Raw genomic sequence first — 22362 nt, forward strand, 5'->3', positions numbered from 1 at the left:
GTGTCCCCACAGCCGGGGGGGGGCCCCCGACGCCGGACGGGACACAAGACGGAACGATGGACGCGTGTGTGTCCCCCCCCCAAATAATGTCATTGTCACCCCCCCGCCCCGAGAGCTGCAGCATTTTTGGGGGGGCTCAGTAATGAGGGGGGGGGCAAACGCCTCGTTTATTGTACAACAACCAGTAGAAATTCTCTAACGCTACGGGTGGGATTTTGGGAGGGGGGACACACATGGGGGGGCCCCCCCCAAGTTCAGGGGGGAGCGCGGGGGCCCCCCCGAAGTCCCCCCCCCGATAAATAGGGGGTTTGGGGGGGTCAGTCTGGGCAGCGGCCGCTGTTGATGACAATGTCGTCGTATTCGTCCTGGGGCGGGGGGATGACACGGAATTGGGGGGGGTCCCGAAATTTTGGGGTGGGGGGTGGGAACGGGAGACCCCCCCCTCAATTTTGGGGGGGTTCTGGGACCCCCCCCCTCAATTTTGGGGTGTCCCAAGAGCAGGAAACCCCCCCCTGAATTTTCAGGGGGTTGCAGGAGTGGGATGAGCGCCCCCTCCCACCCCCCCTCAATTTGGGGGGGGGCCAGGAGCCGTGAGACCCCCCCCCCCAATATATGGGGGGTGCAGGAGCGGAGGGAGCCCCCCCCCCCATTTTCGGGGGGGTTTTTGGGGTGCACGGGGTTTAAGTTGGGGGGGTCACTCACATCGCTGCCGTCGCTGCTGTCGCTGCCGTCGCTGTCGCTGGGGGGGGGTTCGCTGGCCCCCCAGGCCCGTAACAGGGGGGGCAGGCGGGGGTCGGGGCGGCGCCGGGCGCTGCCCAGGGGGGTGAACCCCAAAAACGTGGGGGTGTCCGGGTCGGCGCCCCCCCGCAGCAGCAGCTCCGCCACCTCGGGGCTCTGGGCTTCGATGGCCAAGTGCAGGGGGGTGCGGCCACAACTCGGCTCCTGGGGGGGGCAACGGGGGGGTCAGGGAACCCTGGGACCCCCCCCCCCCAAAACCCCATGACCCCCCCAGACCCCTGGGACCCCCCCAGACCTCCCCAAACCCCCCAGACCCCCCGCATCTTTATGGCAAATTACAGGGGGGTGCGGCTGCATCTCGGCCCCCGGGGGGTCAGAGGGATGTGGGGGACCCTTGTGACCCCCCCCCCAAAGCCCTGGGACCCCCCCAGACCCACCGGTTTGTTGGGGTCGGCCCCCCCGCGCAGCAGCAGCTCCACCAGCTCCGGGTCCTTGCGCAGAACGGCCAAGTGCAGGGGGGTGTGACCTGGGGGGCACGGGGGGGGGCACTGGGACCCCGAACATACAGGGACCCCCCCCCAAAACAAACAGAGGCGACCCAGGCCATGGGGCCCCCCCAAAACCTGCAGGACACCCCCAAATACACAGGGAACCCCCCAGCCCCATAAGAGCCCCCCCCAGCCCCACAGGACCCCCCCAAAACCCACAGGACCCCCTGAGCCACACAGGAACCCCCCCCCCCCCAAAACCCACAGGGGTGCCCCAGTTCATGGGGCCCCCCCAGCCCCACAGGACCCCCCAGCCCCATAACAGCCCCTCCAAACCCACAGGACCCCACAGCCCCCCCCAGCCCCATAACAGCCCCCCCAAACCCACAGGATCCCCCCGACCCCCCAGCCCCATAACAGCCCCCCCCAGCCCCACACGCCCCCCCCCCAGCCCCATAACAGCCCCCCCCAGCCCCGTAACAGCCCCCCCCAGCCCCACATGCCCCCCCTCACCGTCATAGTTGGCGCAGTCAACGGGCGCCGCCGCCTCCTGCTGGTGGGGGGGGGCGCCGCGGGGGTCCCCGTTGTCTCCGGGGGGGGGTCCCAGCAGGTGCGTCACGCACTGGGGGTGCCCCTCCCGCACCGCCAGGTGCAGCGGCGTGTGCCCCCCCCGCGCCAGCACCGACCCCCCCGCGCCCGCCCGGCGCAGCTTCCGCACCAGCCGCGGCAAACCCAGCACGGCCGCCAAGTGCAGCGGGGTCTGGGGGGGGGACAGCGGGGACGTTGGGGACAGTGGGGGGGACGCGGGGGGGCCCCCAACCCTCAGCGCGGGGGGGGACACATGGGGACATTGTGGGGGACGTTAAACCCCCACGTGAACTGGGGGAGCCCCAGGATCAGAGTTGGGGGGACAGGGACATTGGGGACAATGGGCACAATGCGGGGGGGGACACAGGGACATCGGGGGGGACATGGGGGGGACACGGGGGGGCCCCCAATCCTCAGTGCGGGGGGGGACACATGGGGACATTGCGGGGGACGTTAAACCCCCACGTGAACTGGGGGAGCCCCAGGATCAGAGTTGGGGGGACAGGGACATTGGGGACATTGTGGGGGGACATGGGGACACCCGGGGGGGCCCAGGCCCCCCGTGCCCCCCCCCATACCTGCCCCAGGTCGTTCTGCAGGTCCAGGTAGGCGCTGCCCCCCCCCACGTGCTGCAGGATCGCGTCCAGCAGCCCCTCGTGCTCGTGGATCACGGCCAAGTGCAGCGCCCTGGGGGGGCACGGGGGGCAATGGGTCAATGGGACTGGGGGGGTCAATGGGGACCAGGGGGGTCAATGGGACCAGGGGGGTCAATGGGGACACGGGGATCAATAGGGACACACGGGGCAATGGGACTGGGGGGATCAATGGGGATTGGGGGTCAATGGGACTGGGAGTCAATGGGACACAGGGGATCAATCGGATCGGGGGGGTCAATGGGGGCACAGGGGGTCAATTGGATGGGGGGGGTCAATGGGGGCACAGGGGGTCAATTGGACGGGGGGGTTCAATGGGGACCAGGGGGTCAATGGGACCAGGGGGGTCAATGGGGATTGGGGGTCAATGGGACCAGGAGGATCAATGGGACCGGGGGGATCAATGGGGACACGGGGGGTCAATAGGAGCAGGGGCTTCAAGGGGGACCAGGGGGTCAATGGGGACACGGGGATCAATTGGATGGGGGGGTCAATGGGGATCGGGGGGGTCAATGGGGACACGGGGATCAATGGGACTGGGGGGTCAATGGGGACCAGGGGGTCAATGGGACCGGGGGGCGTCAATGGGGACACAGGGGATCAATCGGATCGGGGGGTTCAATGGGGGCACAGGGGGTCAATGGGGACCGGGGCTTCAATGGGGCCGGGGGGGTCAATTGGCCCAGGGGGTCAATGGGACCGGGGGGGGTCCCCGTGTGCCCCCCCCACTCACGTGTCTCCGTCCTCGGTGACGAAGCCCAGGACGTGGCTCAGCCAGCCCGAGGCCTCCAGGGCGGCCCCCGGCGCCGCCGCCGCCGGCTCCTCCTCGCCGGGGCTGCCGGGGCTGCCGGGGCTGCCGGGCAGCGGCCCCAGCGGCCCCTCGCCCAGCGAGCCCAGCCCGCTGTCGCACCACTCATCGCCCTCGGGCCGCTTGTGCTCGGCGGGGGAGGCCGGGGCCGCCTCCGGGGCCGCCATCGCGGGGCCGGGGCCGCGTTCAGGCCGCCATCGGAGCCGCCGTCCCGGGAAATCCCCGCCGGGCCCGGCGATGGCGGCGGCGCGGGGCCTGGCGGGACGCGTAGTTTCCTCACGGGCGCTTCCGGGGGAGGGGCTACCGGGGGATTGTGGCCAATCAGCGGCGCCCGCCGGGAGGTGTGGCAGGGAGGGGCGACGCTCTCCGCCAATCAGCGCTGCGAGGGGCGGGCGGGCGGCGCGGTGCACGCCGGGAGGTGTGGCAGGGCGTGCGAGCGCTGGGTAGGGCGGGCGGCGCGGTGCACGCCGGGAGGTGCGGCAGAGCGTGGCGGGGCTCTCCGCCAATCAGCGCTGGGGAGCGCGGTGCACGCCGGGAGGTGCGGCCGCCGCCGCGGTGCACGCCGGGAGGTGTGGCGCTGGCAGCGGCCGGCGCCCATGGCCGAACCGGACGGTAACGGGGCGGGGGGCGAAGCGGCGGGGACAGCGGGACCCCCCCCCGGCGTTACCCCCGCTGACCCCCCCCGCTCCTCCCCCCCCAGCTCCCGGTACCCGCGGGGACGAGGCCGAGCGGGACGCGGAGTCTCCGGTGAGTCCCCGGTCGCCAGGCCGCGGTCGGGCCCCCCCCCGCCCCGTTACCGGACACCCCCCCCCCGTTACCGGACACCCCCCCCGCTCCGTTCCCGGTCCCGCCGCCCCCTCCACTGACCCCCCCGCTCTCCCACAGGCGTCTGACCCCGAGCCCGGCGCTTCCGCCGACTCCGACAGTAGGTTGGGGGGGCCGGGGGTGATTCCCGTTAATTACCGGGGCCGGTAATTACCGGTGCCCCCCCCCCGCCCCGTGCAGTGGAGCTGCTGCGGAACCTCCTGGCGCGGACGCTGGGGCTGGGGGGGGACAAACCGGAGCGGGTGCTGGACGAGCTGTCGCTGGAGGGAGTGAGTCGGTTCCTGAGCAGTGAGAGATGTACGGGGGGGTCTGGGGGGGACCTGGGGGTTTTGGGGGGCCCTGGGGGTCTGGGGGGGGGTCATTGGAGGTTTGGGGGGGTCCCTGGGGGTCTGGGGGGGGTTATTGGAGGTTTGGAGGGCTGTGGGTCTGGGGGTTCCCTATGAAATGGGGGACTCCTGTGGGTCTGGCAGGGTCCCTGTGGGTTTTGGGGGGTGTCCCTGGGGGTCTGGGGGGGGTCCCTGGGGGTTTTGGGGGTCTGGGGGGGGTCCCTGGGGGTTTTGGGGGGTCTGGGGGGGGGGATCCCTGGGCGTTTGGGGGGCCTGTGGGCCTGGGGGTTCCCCATGAACTGCGAGACTCCTGTGGGTTCAGGGGGGGGTCCCTGGGGGTTTTGGGGGTCTGGGGGGGGTCCCTGGAGGTTTTGGGGGGCCCTGGGGGTCTGGGGGGGGGGGGTCCCTGGGTGTTTGAGGGGCCTGTGGGTCTGGGGGTTCCCTATGAAATGGGGGACTCCTGTGGGTCTGGCAGGGTCCCTGTGGGTTTTGGGGGGGGTCCCTGGGGGTTTTGGGGGGGGTCCCTGGGGGTTTTGGGGGGGTCCCTGGGGATTTTGGGGGTCTGGGGGGGGGGGCCCTGGAGGTTTTGGGGGGCCCTGGGGGGGGTTCCCTGGGTGTTTGAGGGGCCTGTGGGTCTGGGGGTTCCCCATGAGGTGGGGGTCTGGGGGGGTCCCCATGAACTGGGGGTACACCTGTGGGGTTTGGGGGGGGTCCTTGTGGGTTTTGGGGGTTTCCCGTGGGTCTGGGGGTATCCTCAACAAAACCCTCTTGGGGGGGGTCAAACCATCCTCCCCCCAAATGACCCCCCCAAACTGTGCCCCCCCGATTTCCCCCCCCACAAGGCAAGAACATTGTGTGTATGGTGGGCGCCGGCATCTCCACCTGTGAGTAGGGGGGTTTGGGGGGCCCTGGGGGGGTTTGGGGGGACCTGGGGGGGCGGTGACCCCACGGGGGGGCCCTGACCCCCCCCCCCCCCCGCACCCCGTGTCCCCCCCCCGCAGCCGCCGGGATCCCCGATTTCCGCTCCCCCGGCACCGGACTCTACGCCAACCTGCAGAGTTATGACCTCCCGTACCCCGAGGCCATTTTCGAAATTGGTTTCTTCAAGGTGACCCCCCCCAAAAAAAAAACAATTTGGGGTGTCCCGGGGTGGGGGCAGTGTCCCCCCAGCCTCCCCCGACCCCTAAAAGGTGCGCCCCCCTCCCCATAGAAACACCCTGAGCCGTTCTATGCACTGGCACGGGAGCTTTATCCGGGGAAGTTTAAGGTAAAATGTGAACGTTTTGGGGGGTCCTGTGGGTCTGGGGGGGTCTTGCGGGTTTGGGGGGTCCTCTGGGGTCGGGGGGGGTGTCTGGGGGGATTTTGGGGGGGGTCCCTGTGGGTCTGGGGGGTGCCCCATGAACTGGGGGGTCCCTGTGGGTTTTGGGGAGGTCCCTGTGAGTCTGGGGGTGTCCCCATGAACTGGGGCACCCCTGTGGGTCTGGGGGGGTCCCTGTGGGTTTGGGGGGGGGGCGTGTGGGTTTGTGGCCCCCCCCCGCCCCGAAGTGACCCCCCCAAACCGTGTGTGTCCCCCCCCAGCCCACACTGTGTCACTACTTCATGCGGCTGCTGCAGGACAAGGGGCTGTTGCTGCGCTGCTACACCCAGGTTTGGGGGTTCAGGGGGGGTTTGGGGGTTTACGGGGGGTTTGGGGGTCCCAGGAGGGTCTGGGGGGGTCACAGTGACCCCCCCCGGAACATCAATACCCTGGAGCGGGTGGTGGGGCTGGAGCCTGAGCTGCTGGGGGAGGTTTGGGGGTCTCAGGAGGGGTTTGGAGGTTCAGGGAAGGTTTGGGGGTCCCAGGAAGGTTTGAGGGTTCAGGGGGGGGGCTGAGGGTCCCAGGAGGGTCTGGGGGGGGGGTCACAGTGTGTCATCTCCCCCCCCCAGAACATCGATGCCCTGGGGCAGGTGTTGAGGCTGGAGCCCAAGCGGCCGGGGGAGGTTTGGGGTTTTGGGGGGTTTGGAGGTTCGGGGGGTGGTTTGGGGGCTCGGGGGCGGGTTTGGGGCTCCTGCGGGGGGTCACAGTGTGTCCCCCCCCCCCAGAACATCGATGCCCTGGAGCGAGTGGCGGGGCTGGAGCCCGAGCGGCTGGTGGAGGCGCACGGGACGTTCGTCACCTCGCGCTGTCTCAGCGTCACCTGCGGGCAGCGCTACGGGCTGAGCTGGATGGAGGGTACGGGGGGGGGACAGGACGGGACCCCCCCGGGGTGAGGGGCACGGCGGGGATGGCGCTGGGGGGGACACGGCCAGTGGGACGGGGGGTGATGAGTGTGGCTTGGATCCTGTGCCCCCCGCGTGTCCCCGTATCCCACTCTGTCTCCCCCATGTCCCTGGGCCCCCCTTGTGCCCCCATATCACTTCCTGTGCCCCCCCCATTGTTCCTGTGCCCCCCCGTGTCCCCATATCCCCCATGTACCCCCCCACACTGATCTCCCCCCCCATTCCCCAGAGCGCATTTTCTCCTCCCTGGTCCCCAAATGCGAGAAGTGTCAGGGGCTGGTGAAACCTGGTGAGTATTTATTTTTTTGGGGGGGGGGGCCACAGAGCCCCCCACACACACACACCTGGGCAGGGCGCAGAGGCCCCCACGACCCCTTACTCACCTCCCGCCCCCCCCAGACATCGTGTTTTTTGGGGAGAATCTCCCCTCGCGCTTCTTCACCCTCTTGCAATCGGTGAGTAGTTTTTTCTATTTTGGGGGGTTTTTTTGGGGGGGGGGGGGGGTGCAGCAGCCCCCCCCAGATTGTGGGGGACACACTGTGGGGGGGACACAGCGGTGACGTGTCCCATGTGCCCCCCCCAGGACTTCCAGAAGGTCGACTTGCTGCTCATCATGGGCACCTCGCTGCAGGTCCAGCCCTTTGCCTCCCTCGTCAGCAGGTTGGGGACCCCCCCAAACCCCCCCCCAGGGACCCCCCAAACCCACAGGGACCCCCCCCTGGTCTGACACCCCCATCCTGACCTGTCCCCCCCCGCAAAAGGGTCCCCACCAACACCCCCCGGCTGCTCATCAACAAGGAGAAGACAGGACAGGTGAGGATGAACTTTGGGGCGTGATGGAATTTGGGGGGGGGCCCAGAATTTTGGGGGGGTGGCAGGTGGTGCGTGTCCCCCCCCGCTCACCCTCATTTTGTGTGTGCCCCCCCGCAGAGTGACCCCCTGATGTCCCTGATGGGTTTCGGCTGCGGGATGGACTTCGATTCGGACAAGGCGTACAGGTGGGGGGGGCACGGGGGGGGCGCTGTGGGGGGTGCTGTGAGTTTTGGGGGGGGTCCCCATGGATCGGGGGGGGGGGGGGTCCTTTGGGTTTGGGGGGGGTCTTGGGGGTTTTAGGGGGTCACTGTGGGGCTGGGGGGATCCTGTAGGTTTTGGAGGGGGTCCTGTGGGGTTTTTTTGGGGGGGGCCATAGAACCGGGGATGGGTCTTGTAGGTCTGGGGGGGTCCCTGTGGGGCTGGGGGGGTCCCCATGAACTGGGGCACCCCTGTGGGTCTGGGGGGTCCCTGTGGGTCTGGGGGGGCCTCTGTGGGTTTGAGGGGTTCCATGTGGATCTGGGGGGGTCCCCATGAACTGGGGCACCCCCGTGGGTCTGGGGGGGTCCCTGTGGGTCTGGGGGGGGTCTCTGTGGGTTTGGGGGGTTCCATGTGGATCTGGGGGGGTCCCCATGAACTGGGGCACCCCCGTGGGTCTGGGGGCGTCCCTGTGGGTTTGGGGGGTTCCATGTGGGTCTGGGGGGGTCCCCCTGAACTGGGGCACCCCCGTGGGTCTGGGGGGGTCCCTGTGGGTCTGGGGGTCCCCCTGTGCCCCCCCCATCACATTTGCCCCCCCCGCAGGGACGTGGCCTGGCTGGGGGAGTGCGACAGCGGCTGCCTGGCCCTGGCCGAGCTGCTGGGATGGAAGGTACCCCCCCGCGCCCCCCCCAAGGGTATTTTGGGGTCCCCAAAGGGGGTTTTGGGGGTGTGTGTCCCCCCCTCCTCGTCACTCACCGGTTTTTGCAGGAGGAGCTGGAAGAGCTGATGCGCAGGGAACACGCGGCCATCGACGCCAAGGCCCGGGCGGGGCACGGAAAAACCCGGGGGGGGGACAAGGAGGCCCCGGGCGGGGACAAGGAGGCCCCGGGCGGGGACAAGGAGGCCCCGGGTGGGGACAAGGAGCCCCCAGGGGCAACCGGCGGGGCCCAGGGAGGGGCCCAGGAGCCCTCGCTGTAGCAGGGGGGTGTCCCTGGTTACTGGGGCTGCGTATTTGTGCAATAAAGCGTTTTATTGCTAAATCGCGGATGCGTCTCGGGGGGGGCCTGCGCGGTTTGGGGTCCCTGTCAAGTCTGGGGGGGTCTTGACGTCGTTACCTGAGGGGACGTGGTGGGCGGGGCCAGGGCAAACGGGCGCTGGCCAATCCGAAGAGAAGGCTGAGGGAGGCTGCCAATCAGAGCGCGGGAGGGGGTTGATAGGCGGGAGGGTTAGCCAATGGGAGGGGAGGTGTCCTGGCGGGAGAGGTTGAAGAGGTTGGGAGGGGCGTGAGGGAAAGCAATCAGAGCGCAGGACAGTTGATTGACGTTGCTGTTGACCAATAGGCTGACGAGCCGCCGCCGAAAAGCCCTCTGGGAGCACCGCGGAGGCGTAGACGAAGGCGGAGCCTGAGCGTAGGGCCATGAAGAAGGGCGGGGCGCCGTCCTGACAGACACCCGCCCCAGCCAACCACTTCGGAGGGCGGGCGGACGGCCGCGGACCGCCACCAATAGAAGGCCGCGGCGCCCCTGACGGGCAGGAGCCGGCGGGCCCAATGAGGGCGGAGGGCGGGGCCGGCGGCGGGGGCCAGCCAATGGGCCGGGAGCCCCGCCTTGAGTGGCGGAGGGGCGGGCCAATAGGGGCGTGGCGGAGGCGGCGCGGCGGACAGAGGCGCCATGTCGCGGCGGCGGTGGCGGGGCCCGCAGAGCGCCGAGGGCAGCGGCCGCGGGGGCGACATGGGGAAGATGGCGGCGGGCGGGGGCGGCGGGGGCGGCTCGGGCCGTTACTACGGCGAGGGCGGCCGAGCTCCCAAGCGCCAAAAGACGGAGAACGCGGAGCCGCCGCCTCACGGGCCCGGCGGGCCGGGGGGGGCCGGTGGCGGGCCCGGAGCTGCCGGAGCGGTGAGAGGGGCCGGGGCGGGGCGGCGTGAGAGGGGAAAATGTGCCCGTTGGGGTGGGGGGGGTCGAGGGTTGGGCCTGAGCGGGCTGGAAATGGGGGGGGCAGGGGGGGGGTCAGCACCGTGAGGGCGAAGAAAAATGAGAAAAATGGCTTTAAACCTCCCACAAAAGGGGAAAACGGGAAGAGGTTTGGGTGGGGGGACACCCTGGTTTCCCCCCACCCCCCAGCACCAAGTTCAAAACCACCCGGTGACAATCGTGGGTGAGATTCCCAGGGTGGTTGCCCCAAATAGATGTAAATTTTTGGAATAAAGGTGCTTTTCGGGGTGTGCACTGACCCGATTTTTGTGTCCCCCCCCCCAGGAAAACTACGACGACCCCCACAAGACGCCGGCGTCGCCCGTCGTGCACATCAGGGGCCTGATCGACGGCGTCGTGGAGGCTGATCTGGTGGAGGCGCTGCAGGAATTCGGCCCCATCAGGTGAGGGGACGTTATTTTTTTGGGGGGGGGGGGGGGGGAATGGTGACGTTTTGGGGGTTCGCCCCCCGCCGCATCACCCCAATTTTGCCCGCCGCAGCTATGTGGTGGTGATGCCGAAGAAACGCCAGGCGCTGGTGGAGTTCGAGGACATCCTGGGCGCCTGCAACGCCGTTAATTACGCCGCCGACAACCAGATCTACATCGCCGGCCACCCCGCCTTCGTTAATTACTCCACCAGCCAGAAAATCTCCCGCCCGGGCGACGCCGACGATTCCAGGGGGGTCAACAACGTCTTGCTGTTCACCATCCTCAACCCCATTTATTCCATCACCACGGTGGGTGACGGGGGGAACCCCCCGTCGAGGGTTTTGGGGACGCACGGTGCGTTTTTGGGGGGGTCCCTGACGCCGTTTCCTCCTTTCCCGGCCCGCAGGACGTGCTCTACACCATCTGCAACCCCTGCGGCCCCGTCCAGAGGATCGTGATCTTCCGCAAAAACGGCGTCCAGGCCATGGTGGAATATCCTCACGCCGTTTATTTCTGACGGGGGTCAGTTTGGCCTCGGCCCGAGCGTTTCCTTCATTATTATTTCAATTCGGCCATGCTTTGGTTCATCCTGCTTGGCCTGAGCGTTTACTTAATTATTATTTCAACTTGGCCACGTTCTGGTTTGTCCCGCTTGACCTGAGCATTCCCCTAATTATTACCTCCCCTTTTAGACACCCAAAGCCCCCTAAAAATGATATTTTAAATCCTATAAACGTCCTTAACGCCGCGGACGTTTGACTTGGCCACGCTTTGGTTCATCCCGCTCGACCCGAGCGTTTCCTTAATTATTATTTTGACTTGGCCACGTTCTGGTTCATCCCGCTCGGCCTGAGCATTCCTCTAATTATTATCCCCGCTTTTAGACACCCAAACCCCCCAAAAACCGATATTTTAGTCCCATAAACGTCCTTAATGCCGCGGACATTCGACTCGGTGCAGAGCGCCCAGCGAGCCAAGGCCTCCCTCAACGGGGCCGACATCTACTCGGGCTGCTGCACGCTGAAAATCGAATACGCTAAGGTAAAAAAATGGGGAAAATATCCAATATTCCCCCCCTCTGCGCCCCCCCTGCTGCCGTTTGACCCTTTTTTGCCCGTTTTTCCCCCAGCCCACCCGCCTGAATGTGTTTAAGAACGACCAGGACACCTGGGATTACACCAACCCCAACCTCAGCGGACAAGGTAAAACCCGGGGGCGTTTTTTAGCTGCCCCCCCCCGCCCATTGCGCACCCGCAATTCACAGTGCCGTTTTGGGGGAAAAAAACCCTGCTTGGGGGTTCATTTTGCGTGACGTTCGAGGGGGTGTCAACGCCTGGAGCGAGGGGGGGGTCTCTGTGTTTGGTGGCTTTTTAATATTTCACTGATTTCTAGTGGGTTTTGGGGCTGGGGGGGGGGAAGCGCCGTGTGGGTTTGGTGCCTGTTATTGGATTTACCAAACTGGGGCAAACTGGGAGGGTGATGAATTGGGGGGGGGGACACACCCTCGGCGATGCTTTTTTTGGGGTGAAACGCTTTATTTTTTTAAAGCTGGGGTGTTTGGCGGGGGGGGAAACCCCTGTAATTTTGGAGGGGGTGGGAGCGGGGGGTAACGTGGGGGCCTTTCCCAGCTCCGAACGGTTCGATTTGCCACATAAATCGCGGGGGGGGGACGCCCCGGATTCCAGCGAATTCCGCACATACACCACACAGTGTTAGAAAAAACTTATTAAAAAAACCAACTTTTTACTGGAGAAAACAATAAAACATGCAGCATCCAGCAAAAACACCAGAAAACACCAGCAAACAAGCACCAGTTACAGCAAGGACACAACACCGCGGCCCAAGGATTCTCTCCAGCGCGGAAAAAAAAAAAGACATTTTAAAGGTTTATTTTACCAAAAGCGCAGCAAATCGAGCCCAGGAACGTACACAGAAGTAGAAAACACAGCCCCGAGGGGCCTCAGAACGAACCCAGCGGCGTTTTGACCGGAGATCGGAGTCAATCTAGCGGTTTTTTGGGTTCGGGGAGGGCGATTCCTTTTTGCTTTACGCTGGTTTTTTATTCCTGCAGTCACCGTCAAGCGGAGAAAACAAACTAAAAAAAAACACCAGAAAGTGTAAAACAGAGCAAAAAACCCGCGGTAGCCGGGGCCGGCGCAGTTCGGCGCTCGAGCCCCAGACACGTTTATTTTTTTATTTTTTCCGTGACGGAAGAGAGAAACACGCACACGGGCGAGAGCAGCACAGCCAGGAGCACCATTGCCACACAAAAAAAAGTCAAATTTCGGGAGGCGGAACACAGAAAACACCACTTTCCACACAGAAAAGGTCCAAGTTCAGGAGGCTGAACACAGAAAACACCAGTTTCCACACAGAAAAGGTCCAATTTCAGGAGGCTGAACACAGAAAACACCAGTTTCCACACAGAAAAGGTCCAAGTTCAGGAGGCCGAGCACAGAAAACACCAATTTTCACACAGAAATGTCAAATTTCAGGAGCTGAAACACAGTGGGCGCCATTTTCCACACAGGAAAGGTCAAATTTCAGGAGGCCGAGCACAGAAACACCAATTTTCACACAGAAAAGGTCCAAGTTCAGGAGGCCGAACACAGAAAACACCAATTTCCACACAGAATTTCTGAGGTGAAACACAGGGAAGTGCCAATTTCCACACAGAAAATGTCCAATTTCAGGAGGTGGAACACAAGGAGCACCATTTTCCACACAAAAACGTCACATTTCAGGAGGCGTTAACTTGGGGAGCACCAATTTCCACACAGCAAAGGTTCAATTGCAGGAGGCAGAACACGGGGAGCGCCATTTTCCACACAAAAATGTCCAATTTCAGGAGGCGGAACACAGAGAAACACCATTTTCCACACAAAAAATGTCCAATTTCAGGAGGCCGAACACAGAGCAACACCATTTTCCACACAAAAATGTCCAATTTCAGGAGGCCGAACACAGAGCAACACCATTTTCCACACAAAAATGTGCAATTTCAGGAGGCCGAACACAGAGAAACACCATTTTCCACCCAAAAATGTCACATTTCAGGAGGCGTTAACTTGGGGAGCACCAATTTCCACACAGCAAAGGTCCAATTTCAGGAGGCGGAACACAGAGAAACACCATTTTCCACACAAAAAATGTCCAATTTCAGGAGGCGGAACACAGAGAAACACCATTTTCCACACAAAAATGTCCAATTTCAGGAGGCCGAACACAGAGCAACACCATTTTCCACCCAAAAGTGTCACATTTCAGGAGGCATTAACATGGGGAGCGCCATTTTCTGCACAAAAATGTGCGATTTCAGGAGGCGGAACACAGAGAAACATCATTTTCCACACAAAAATGTGCAATTTCAGGAGGCGGAACACAGAGCAACACCATTTTCCACACAAAAAATGTCCAATTTCAGGAGGCCGAACACAGAGAAACACCATTTTCCACACAAATAATGTCCAATTTCAGGAGGTGGAACACAGAGCAACACCATTTTCCACACAAAAATGTCCAATTTCAGGAGGCCGAACACAGAGCAACACCATTTTCCACCCAAAAGTGTCACATTTCAGGAGGCGTTAACATGGGGAGCACCAATTTCCACACAGCAAAGGTTCAATTTCAGGAGGCCGAACACAGAGCAACACCATTTTCCACACAAAAAATGTGCAATTTCAGGAGGCCGAACACAGAGCAACACCATTTTCCACCCAAAAGTGTCACATTTCAGGAGGTGTTAACATGGGGAGCGCCATTTTCCGCACAAAAATGTGCAATTTCAGGAGGCCGAACACAGAGAAACATCATTTTCCACACAAAAATGTCACATTTCAGGAGGCATTAACATGGGGAGCGCCATTTTCCGCACAAAAATGTCCAATTTCAGGAGGCCGAACACAGAGCAACACCATTTTCCACCCAAAAATGTCACATTTCAGGAGGCATTAACATGGGGAGCGCCATTTTCCACACAAAAATGTGCAATTTCAGGAGGCGGAACACAGAGCAACACCATTTTCCACACAAATAATGTCCAATTTCAGGAGGCCGAACACAGAGCAACACCATTTTCCACCCAAAAATGTCACATTTCAGGAGGCGTTAACATGGGGAGCACCAATTTCCACACAGCAAAGGTTCAATTTCAGGAGGCGGAACACAGAGAAACACCATTTTCCACACAAAAAATGTCCAATTTCAGGAGGCGGAACACAGAGAAACACCATTTTCCACACAAAAAATGTGCAATTTCAGGAGGCCGAACACAGAGCAACACCATTTTCCACACAAAAGTGTCACATTTCAGGAGGTGTTAACATGGGGAGCGCCATTTTCCGCACAAAAATGTGCAATTTCAGGAGGCCGAACACAGAGAAACATCATTTTCCACACAAAAATGTCACATTTCAGGAGGCATTAACATGGGGAGCGCCATTTTCCGCACAAAAATGTCCAATTTCAGGAGGCCGAACACAGAGCAACACCATTTTCCACCCAAAAGTGTCACATTTCAGGAGGCATTAACATGGGGAGCGCCATTTTCCACACAAAAATGTGCAATTTCAGGAGGCGGAACACAGAGAAACACCATTTTCCACCCAAAAGTGTCACATTTCAGGAGGCGTTAACATGGGGAGCACCAATTTCCACACAGCAAAGGTTCAATTTCAGGAGGCGGAACACAGAGAAACACCATTTTCCACACAAAAAATGTCCAATTTCAGGAGGCCGAACACAGAGAAACACCATTTTCCACACAAAAATGTCCAATTTCAGGAGGCGGACCACAGAGCAACACCATTTTCCACACAAACAGGTCCAGTTTCAGGAGGCCGAACACAGAGCAACACCATTTTCCACACAAAAAAAAAAATGTCCAATTTCAGGAGGCCGAACACCAATTTCCACACAGCATTTCCGAGGCGAAACGCGGAGGAAAAAACCCTCTCATTTCTCGCCCCTTTGCGTCCTCGGTTCTCCCTGAGGATCAAACGCCACGAGACGTTATTTCTTGAGCCCGCCGGTGGGTTTTTTGAGCGGATTTTTGGCGGTTTTGGGGCTTTGCCGTGTGTGTGACTGTCGAACCATGTAATGCAGGGGCCGCAGCGCTCGCTTGCTGGACGCGCCACCTTTCAGAACTGTCCTAACTCGCTCCTGGTAAGAGAAATCCAGCAATTTTTCTATGCCCAAGGACATTTTTGTAACTTTGTGCCCCCCCCCCCCTTGCTGTAAGTAGCCCCATTTTTCCATTTTACAACCCAAAAAACCCATCTCTGCAACCCCCCCCGGGGGTGGGGGGGGTTAAGGGACAAAACCGGTGACGTTTGGTGACCGTGATTCTTGGGGGGGAGGGGTGTTTTGGCACTTTATTATTTAATTTCTATTTTTTTTTTCTCTAATTTGAAATTTCGCCTTCCGTAGGTTAATTTTAGGTATAAATTGATGGGCGCTCCCCCTTGCCGCAGCATTTTGGGGGGGAGGTTGGTGGTTGGGGGTGGGGTGGACACAGAGTTTTTGGGGGGGTTTGGGCTCCAAAATTGACACCCCCCCCCCACTCCATCCCCGCTGGGACGAGCTGGGGGGGGCGCGGGGGTTCAGAGCCACATTCCCCCTTTGGGGGGTCCCCAAAACCCCCCCAAGGCTCCTGGGGGCACCCTGGGGAGCGTTTCCCACCCCCCCCCAAATAAAAAACCCTTTTAACCTTTGGCATGTGTGTGTCCCCCCCCAGGAGACCCCAGCGGGAACCCCAACAAACGGCAGCGACAGCCCCCGCTTCTGGGCGACCACCCCGCTGAGTACGGTACGTACCCCCATGGGGGGGCTGTCGCGACATGGGGGGGGGACCAGACACGAGGGGATTATCACGACATGGTGGGGGGGATCAGACGCAAGGGGGTTATTGTGACATGGGAGGGGGATCAGACACGAGGGGGTTATCACGACATGGTGGGGGGGATCAGACGCAAGGGGGTTATCGTGACATGGGAGGGGGATCAGACACGAGGGGATTATCACGACATGGGGGGGGGGATCAGATGCAAGGGGGTTATCGTGACATGGGAGGGGGATCAGACACGAGGGGGTTATCACGACATGGGCGGGTATCGTGACATGGGGATCGCGGCATGGGAGGATCACGGCATGGGGGGGTTGTCGCGACACGGGGGGATCATGACATGGGGTTATCGTGACATGGGGGGTCACGACTCAGGGGGGTGTCACGACATGGGGGGTATCAGACATGAGGGGGTTATCACGACATGGGGGGATCATGACACGGGGGGGTCACGACACGGGGAGGGGGGATCATGAAACGGGGAGGATCACGACACAGGGGAGTTATCACGACTCGGGGGGGAGGTTATCTCAGCATGGGGTATCACGACACGGGGGGGTTATCACAACTTAGGGGGGTTATCCCGACACGGGGCGGGGGCAGGTATCAGACACGGGGCGGGTATCACGACATGGGGGGGGTATCACGACATGGGGGGGTTATCGTGACGACAGGGGGGTCCCCAATTCTTCCCCCCCACCCAGGAGGCCCCCATGGCGGGTACCACGGCCACTACCACGACGAGGGCTACGGGCCCCCCCTCCCCACTACGAAGGCCGCAGGATGGGCCCCCCGGTCGGGGGGCACCGGCGGGGGGGCCCCGGGCGCTACGGCCCCCAATACGGGCACCCCCCGCCCCCGCCGCCCCCCCCCGAGTACGGGCCCCACGCCGACAGCCCCGTGCTCATGGTGTACGGGCTGGACCAGGCCAAGATGAACTGCGACCGCGTCTTCAACATCTTCTGCCTCTACGGCAACGTCGAGAAGGTACAAGCGGTTTTATCAGGGGCGCCACGGCGGGCGGGGCGGCTTATTAACCCCCCCCCGGTGTCTGTTTGAAGGTCAAGTTCATGAAGAGCAAACCCGGCGCGGCCATGGTGGAGATGGCGGACGGGTACGGCGTGGACCGCGCCATCACCCACCTCAACAACAACTTCATGTTCGGGCAGAAGCTCAACGTCTGGTGAGCGGCCGCGGCACCGGGGGGGGCACCCAAACGGGGCGAAAAACGGACCCGAAAATTGAGCCCAAACTGAGCGAAAAACGGACCCGAAACAACCAAAAATTGACCCAAAAGAACCTGAAAAATCAACGCAAAACAACCCCAAAATTGACCCCAAACCAAGCGAAAAACGGACCCAAAACAACCCAAAATTGACCCCAAACCAAGCGAAAAACGGACCCGAAACAACCCCAAAATTGACCCCAAACCAAGCAAAAAACGGACCCAAAACAACCCAAAATTGACCCCAAACCAAGCGAAAAACAGACCCAAAACAACCCAAAATTGACCTCAAACCAAGCGAAAAACGGACCCGAAACAACCAAAAATTGACCCAAAAGAACCTGAAAAATCGACGCAAAACAACCCCAAAATTGACCCCAAACCAAGCAAAAAACGGACCCGAAACAACCCCAAAATTGACCCCAAACCAAGCAAAAAACGGACCCGAAACAACCCAAAATTGACCCCAAACCAACCGAAAAACGGATGCTAAACAACCCCAAAATTGACACCAAAAAATAATTGATATACTATAATCAATATAAGAATTAATATACTATAATTACTATAGTAATGTACTATAATCAATATAATATAGTTAATGATTAATATAGTTAATATAAATACAATATAATTAATATATAACCAATATAATAATTACTATATGATTAGTATGATAGTTAATATAATTGACACAATAATCAATATAATTTGTATATTAATATAATATAACTAATATAATAATATAATTAGTATGATAATATACTATCATCAATATAATAATCTGTATAATAGGATTATTATTATATAATTGATATGGTAATATAATTAATAATATATTATAATAAATTAATCTAATACTATATGATAATATAGTATATTAATTAGTATAATTAATATAATAATTGATATGCTATAATTAATGGAATAATATACTGTAATCAATATAATGATTAATATAGCTAATATAATGACCAATATAAGAACAGAATAGAATAGAATAGAATAGAGTAGAATAGAATAGAATAGAATAGAATAGAATAGAATAGAATAGAATAGAATAGAATAGAATAGAATAGAATAGAATAGAATAGAAAATCTACTATACTACACTCAATAGAAAAACTAAAAGAATACGATGAACATGACACCAGACGTCCAAGTTCGGCGCCGTCACTTCCATTCCACCCTGGCTCCGGGCGCTTCCCAACCCCATCCGCTCCGCCTGAACCGGGGGGACACTGAGCCCCCCGGGGGGGTCCCGACGCGGTTCCCCCCAGTAACCCGTCCCCCGCAGCGTGTCCAAGCAGCAGGCCATCATGCCGGGCCAGTCGTACGGGCTGGAGGACGGGTCGTGCAGCTACAAGGATTTCAGCGGCTCGCGCAACAACCGCTTCTCCACGCCCGAGCAGGCGGCCAAGAACCGCATCCAGCACCCCAGCAACGTGCTGCACTTCTTCAACGCGCCGCTCGACGTCACCGAGGACAACTTCTACGAGGTGCCCGCCGCCCTTTTCTCCTTCCTTCACTTCTTTCTCTCCCCTTCCCTCGTTTTTCCTCCTCCTCGTGGCTCCTTCTCTTCCCTTTCCTCCCATGTCCTCCTTTTCTTTTCCTCCTTCGCTTCCGTTCCGCTCCTCTCTTTCCTTCCCCTTTTCTCCTTCCTTCACTTCTTACTCTCCCCTTTTCTTCTCATTTTTCCTCCTCCTCCCGGCTCCTTCTCTTCCCTTTCTTCCCCATTTCCTCCTTTGCTTCTCTCCTCTTTTTCTTTCCCCTTCTCCCTTCTTCATTCATTTCTTCCTCTCCCCTTCTCGTTTTTCCTCCTCCTCGCATCTCCGTTCCCTTCTCCCCACTTCTTCCTTCTCTTTCTTCTCTCCTCTTTTTCTTTCTCCTTCTCACTTCTCCCTTTTCTTCCTCCTTCTCCTCCGTTATTTTGCATCGTCCTTCTCCTTCTGGCTTCTTCCTTCTCTTTTCTTCCTTCTCTCTTTTTTCTCTTTTCTTTTTACTATTTTCTTTTTCCCTTTTTAATCTCTCTACTATTTTCTTTTCTCTTTTTCCTTTTTTTCTCTTTTCTTATTCCTATTTCCTTTTTCCTTTTTTTCCTCTCATTTTCCTTTTTTCTCTTTTCTTTTTCCTCTTTTCATTTTCCTTTTTCCTCTTTTCTTTTTCCTCTTTTCATTTTCCTTTTTCCTCTTTTCTTTTTCCTTTTTTCCTCTTTTCATTTTCCTTTTTCCTCTTTTCTTCTTCCTTTTTTTCCTCTTTTCATTTTCCTTTTTCCTCTTTTCTTCTTCCTTTTTTTCCTCTCTTCATTTTCCTTTTTCCTCTTTTTCCTCTTTTCATTTCCCTTTTTTCTCTTTTCCCTTTTTTCCCCCCCCCTCCACCTCCCCCCGCCACCCTGACCCCCATTTCCCCCCGTTTCCCCCCCAGATCTGCGACGAGCTGGGGGTGAAGCGCCCGACGTCCGTCAAAGTCTTCTCGGGCAAGAGTAAGTAGGGGCCGGGGGGGCGGCCGGGGGCGCCGCGGGCGGCGGCGCTGCCGGGGGGTCACCACGGCCGCCCCCCAGGCGAGCGCAGCTCCTCGGGTCTGCTGGAGTGGGACTCCAAGAGCGACGCGCTGGAGACGCTCGGCTTCCTCAACCACTACCAGATGAAGAACCCCAGTAAGTGACGGCACGGGGGGGACCCCGAACGCCCCCCCCGAGCCCCCCCCGGCCCCGCTGACCCCCCCTCTCTCTCCGCAGACGGGCCGTACCCCTACACGCTCAAGCTCTGCTTCTCCACCGCCCAGCACGCCTCCTAACGGCCCCCCCGCTTCGTGCGCCCCCAAACCCCCGTTTTTTTAAAGGCCGGGGGGGCCGCAAGGCCCGCCCGCTGCCCCCCCCCGCTCCCACCCCCCCCATTTTTAAGGAGAACGGTTGGACACGTGCTCCCCCCCCCCCCCCCCCCCTTCCCCACGCCTTTCAATAAACTCGTTTGGAAAACACACACCCTGATTTGGGGGATATTGGGGTTTGGTGCAGGGAATGGCGGGGCGGGGATTAAACCGCGCTTTGTGTGTCCCCCCCGCAGCGGGGAGTTCCCCGGGAGACAGAGGAAGGCGCCACTTCCGCCTCGGTAGGAAGAGGGAGGGGGCCACTTCCGCCTCGGTAGAGCAGGGGACTTCCGCCTCGGTAGGGAGGAGCGGGGCACTTCCGCCCCGCCAGAGAGGTGGAGCGGAAGTCGCCGCCCGCCCCGGGCCCTGTCACGTGAGGGAAAGGGCGGCGCTCTATCCGCCGCCCCGCCCCTCGGAGGACCGCACGGGGCCCATGGCGCTGCTGGCCGCGGGGCTGCGCGCGCTGCGGGGGACACGTGAGTGGCGGTGACCCCCTGACCCCTGACCCCCGGGCTGGCCTGAGCCCCCACGTGACCTCCAGCCTCACCTTGACCTTTGACCCACTCCCGGTGCCACGTGTCCCCCTGGACCCCCCAGGCCCTCCAGTGACCCCCCGGTGACCCCAGTGACCCCAGTGACCTCCAGTGCCCCCAGTCCCCTCCAGTCCCTCCCAGTGCCCCCCAGTGTCCCCCAATCCCCCCCAATGCCCCCCAGTCCCTCCCAGTCCCCCCCAGTCCCCCCAATCCCTCCCAGTGACCCCCAGTTCCCCCCAGTCCAGTCCCTCCCAGTCCTTCCCAGTGACCCCCCCCAGTCCGTCCCAGTGTCGCCCAGTGTCTCCCAGTCCCCCCAATCCCTCCCACTTCCCCCCAGTTTCCCCCAGCCCAGTCCCCCCCAGTGCCTCCCAGTCCCCCCCACTCCCCCCCAGTGCCCCCCCAGTGCCCCCCATTCCCTCCCAGTTCCCCCAGTGGCCCCCAGTTCCCCCCCAGTCCCCCCCAGTCCCTCCCAGTTCCCCCCAGTTCCCCCTCATTCCCCACCAGTCCCTCCCATTCCCCCCCAGTGCCCCCCAGTCCCTCCCATTCCCCCCCAGTCCCCCCCAGTTCCCCCCATTCCCCACCAGTCCCCCCCACTCCCTCCCCCCCAGTGTCCCCCAGTTCCCCCCCAGTCCCTCCCAGTCCCCCCAGTCCCCCCCAGTTCCCCCCCAGGCCCCCCATTCCCCACCAGTCACTCCCAGTCCCCCCCAGTCCCCCCCAGTCCCCCCCAGTGCCCCCCAGTCCCTCCCAGTTCCCCCCCAGGCCCCCCATTCCCCACCAGTCCCCCCCAGTTCCCCACCAGTGCCCCCCAGTCCCTCCCAGTCCCCCCAGTTCCCCCCAGTCCCCCCAGTGACCCCCAGCCCCCCCAGTGCCCCCCAGTCCCCCCAGTGCCCCCCAGTCCCCCCCAGTGGCCCCCAGTGCCCCCCAGTCCCTCCCAGTTCCCCCCCAGGCCCCCCATTCCCCCCCAGTCCCCCCCAGTTCCCCCCCAGTGTCCCCCAGTCCCCCCAGTGTCCCCCAGTCCCCCCCAGTCCCCCCAGCCCCCCCCAGTTCCCCCCAGTCCCCCCAGTGACCCCCAGTCCCTCCCAGTCCCTCCCAGTCCCCCCAGTCCCCCCCAGTCCCCCCCAGTTCCCCCCCAGTGTCCCCCAGTCCCCCCCAGTCCCCCCCAGTCCCCCCAGCCCCCCCCAGTTCCCCCCAGTCCCCCCAGTGACCCCCAGTCCCCCCCAGTCCCCCCCAGTTCCCCCCCAGTGTCCCCCAGTCCCCCCCAGTCCCCCCCAGTCCCCCCAGTGACCCCCAGTCCCCCCCATTCCCCCCCAGTGCCCCCCAGTGCCCCCCAGTGACCCCCAGTCCCCCCAGTCCCCCCCAGTCCCCCCAGTCCCCCCCAGTCCCTCCAGTGACCCCCAGTGCCCCCCAGTGCCCCCCAGTGACCCCCAGTCCCCCCAGTCCCCCCAGTCCCCCCAGTCCCCCCCAGTCCCTCCAGTGACCCCCAGTGCCCCCCAGTCCCCCCAGTGCCCCCCAGTTCCCCCCCAGTCCCCCCCAGTTCCCCCCAGTTCCCCCCCAGTGCCCCCCAGTCCCCCCAGTCCCCCCAGTCCCCCCCAGTGCCCCCCAGTCCCTCCCAGTCCCCCCAGTGACCCCCAGTCCCCCCAGTGACCCCCAGTGCCCCCCAGTCCCTCCCAGTCCCCCCCATTCCCCCCCAGTGCCCTCCCAGTCCTTCCCAGTCCCCCCAGTGCCCCCCAGTCCCCCCAGTGCCCCCCAGTGAGCCCCAGTGCCCCCCAGTCCCTCCCAGTGCCCCCCAGTTCCCCC

At 61.3% G+C, this 22362-nt stretch overlaps 3 protein-coding genes across 3 annotated transcripts; 2 read left to right on the forward strand and 1 right to left on the reverse strand.

Annotated features, from left to right (window-relative positions):
• Positions 1-69: 69 nt before the first annotated feature.
• On the reverse strand, positions 70-3562 carry NFKBIB (NFKB inhibitor beta). Its single transcript, XM_065655185.1, has 6 exons — positions 3201-3562; positions 2393-2501; positions 1740-1986; positions 1176-1264; positions 703-942; positions 70-365 (listed from the first exon to the last, which is right to left on the reverse strand). The coding sequence occupies exons 1-6, from the start codon at positions 3440-3442 to the stop codon at positions 318-320; spliced, it is 975 nt and encodes a 324-aa protein (XP_065511257.1). The 5' UTR covers positions 3443-3562; the 3' UTR covers positions 70-317.
• A 249-nt stretch (positions 3563-3811) lies between these two features.
• SIRT2 (sirtuin 2) lies at positions 3812-8717 on the forward strand. Its single transcript, XM_065655183.1, has 16 exons — positions 3812-3887; positions 3976-4022; positions 4161-4200; positions 4281-4397; positions 5269-5310; positions 5428-5534; positions 5637-5693; positions 6005-6073; positions 6509-6638; positions 6915-6974; positions 7085-7140; positions 7269-7345; positions 7447-7498; positions 7616-7683; positions 8297-8363; positions 8462-8717. Exons 1-16 carry the CDS (start codon positions 3872-3874, stop codon positions 8669-8671), a joined length of 1215 nt encoding a protein of 404 aa, XP_065511255.1. The 5' UTR covers positions 3812-3871; the 3' UTR covers positions 8672-8717.
• Positions 8718-9347: 630 nt separating this feature from the next.
• HNRNPL (heterogeneous nuclear ribonucleoprotein L) lies at positions 9348-20046 on the forward strand. Its single transcript, XM_065655172.1, is given in 14 exon segments — positions 9348-9588; positions 9949-10067; positions 10165-10402; positions 10501-10586; positions 11039-11135; positions 11224-11296; positions 15832-15903; positions 16644-16691; positions 16694-16926; positions 17001-17122; positions 18462-18663; positions 19589-19646; positions 19725-19820; positions 19902-20046. Coding segments are annotated over 14 exon segments (1728 nt in total). The 5' UTR covers positions 9348-9363; the 3' UTR covers positions 19961-20046.
• The last annotated feature ends 2316 nt before the right edge of the window (positions 20047-22362 follow it).

The sequence above is a fragment of the Caloenas nicobarica genome, chromosome 37 (genome assembly GCF_036013445.1).
Source record: "Caloenas nicobarica isolate bCalNic1 chromosome 37, bCalNic1.hap1, whole genome shotgun sequence".
In the NCBI taxonomy this organism is placed as follows: Eukaryota; Metazoa; Chordata; class Aves; order Columbiformes; family Columbidae; genus Caloenas; species Caloenas nicobarica.

What these genes read in the sequence shown, in the direction of transcription:
- SIRT2 (XM_065655183.1), top strand. An exon ending in GTTCCTGAGCAGTGAGAGAT is followed by an intron (nt 4,398 to 5,268) that starts GTACGGGGGGGT and finishes CCCCCCCACAAG; the next exon opens with GCAAGAACATTGTGTGTATG. An exon ending in TTTATCCGGGGAAGTTTAAG is followed by an intron (nt 5,694 to 6,004) that starts GTAAAATGTGAA and finishes GTCCCCCCCCAG; the next exon opens with CCCACACTGTGTCACTACTT.
- NFKBIB (XM_065655185.1), bottom strand. Translation starts at nt 3,442, where the DNA reads ATGGCGGCCCCGGAGGCGGCCCCGGCCTCCCCCGCCGAGCACAAGCGG. An exon ending in GTCACCGAGGACGGAGACAC is followed by an intron (nt 2,502 to 3,200) that starts GTGAGTGGGGGG and finishes GTGCCCCCCCAG; the next exon opens with GGCGCTGCACTTGGCCGTGA. An exon ending in GGGCCGACCCCAACAAACCG is followed by an intron (nt 943 to 1,175) that starts GTGGGTCTGGGG and finishes TGCCCCCCCCAG; the next exon opens with GAGCCGAGTTGTGGCCGCAC.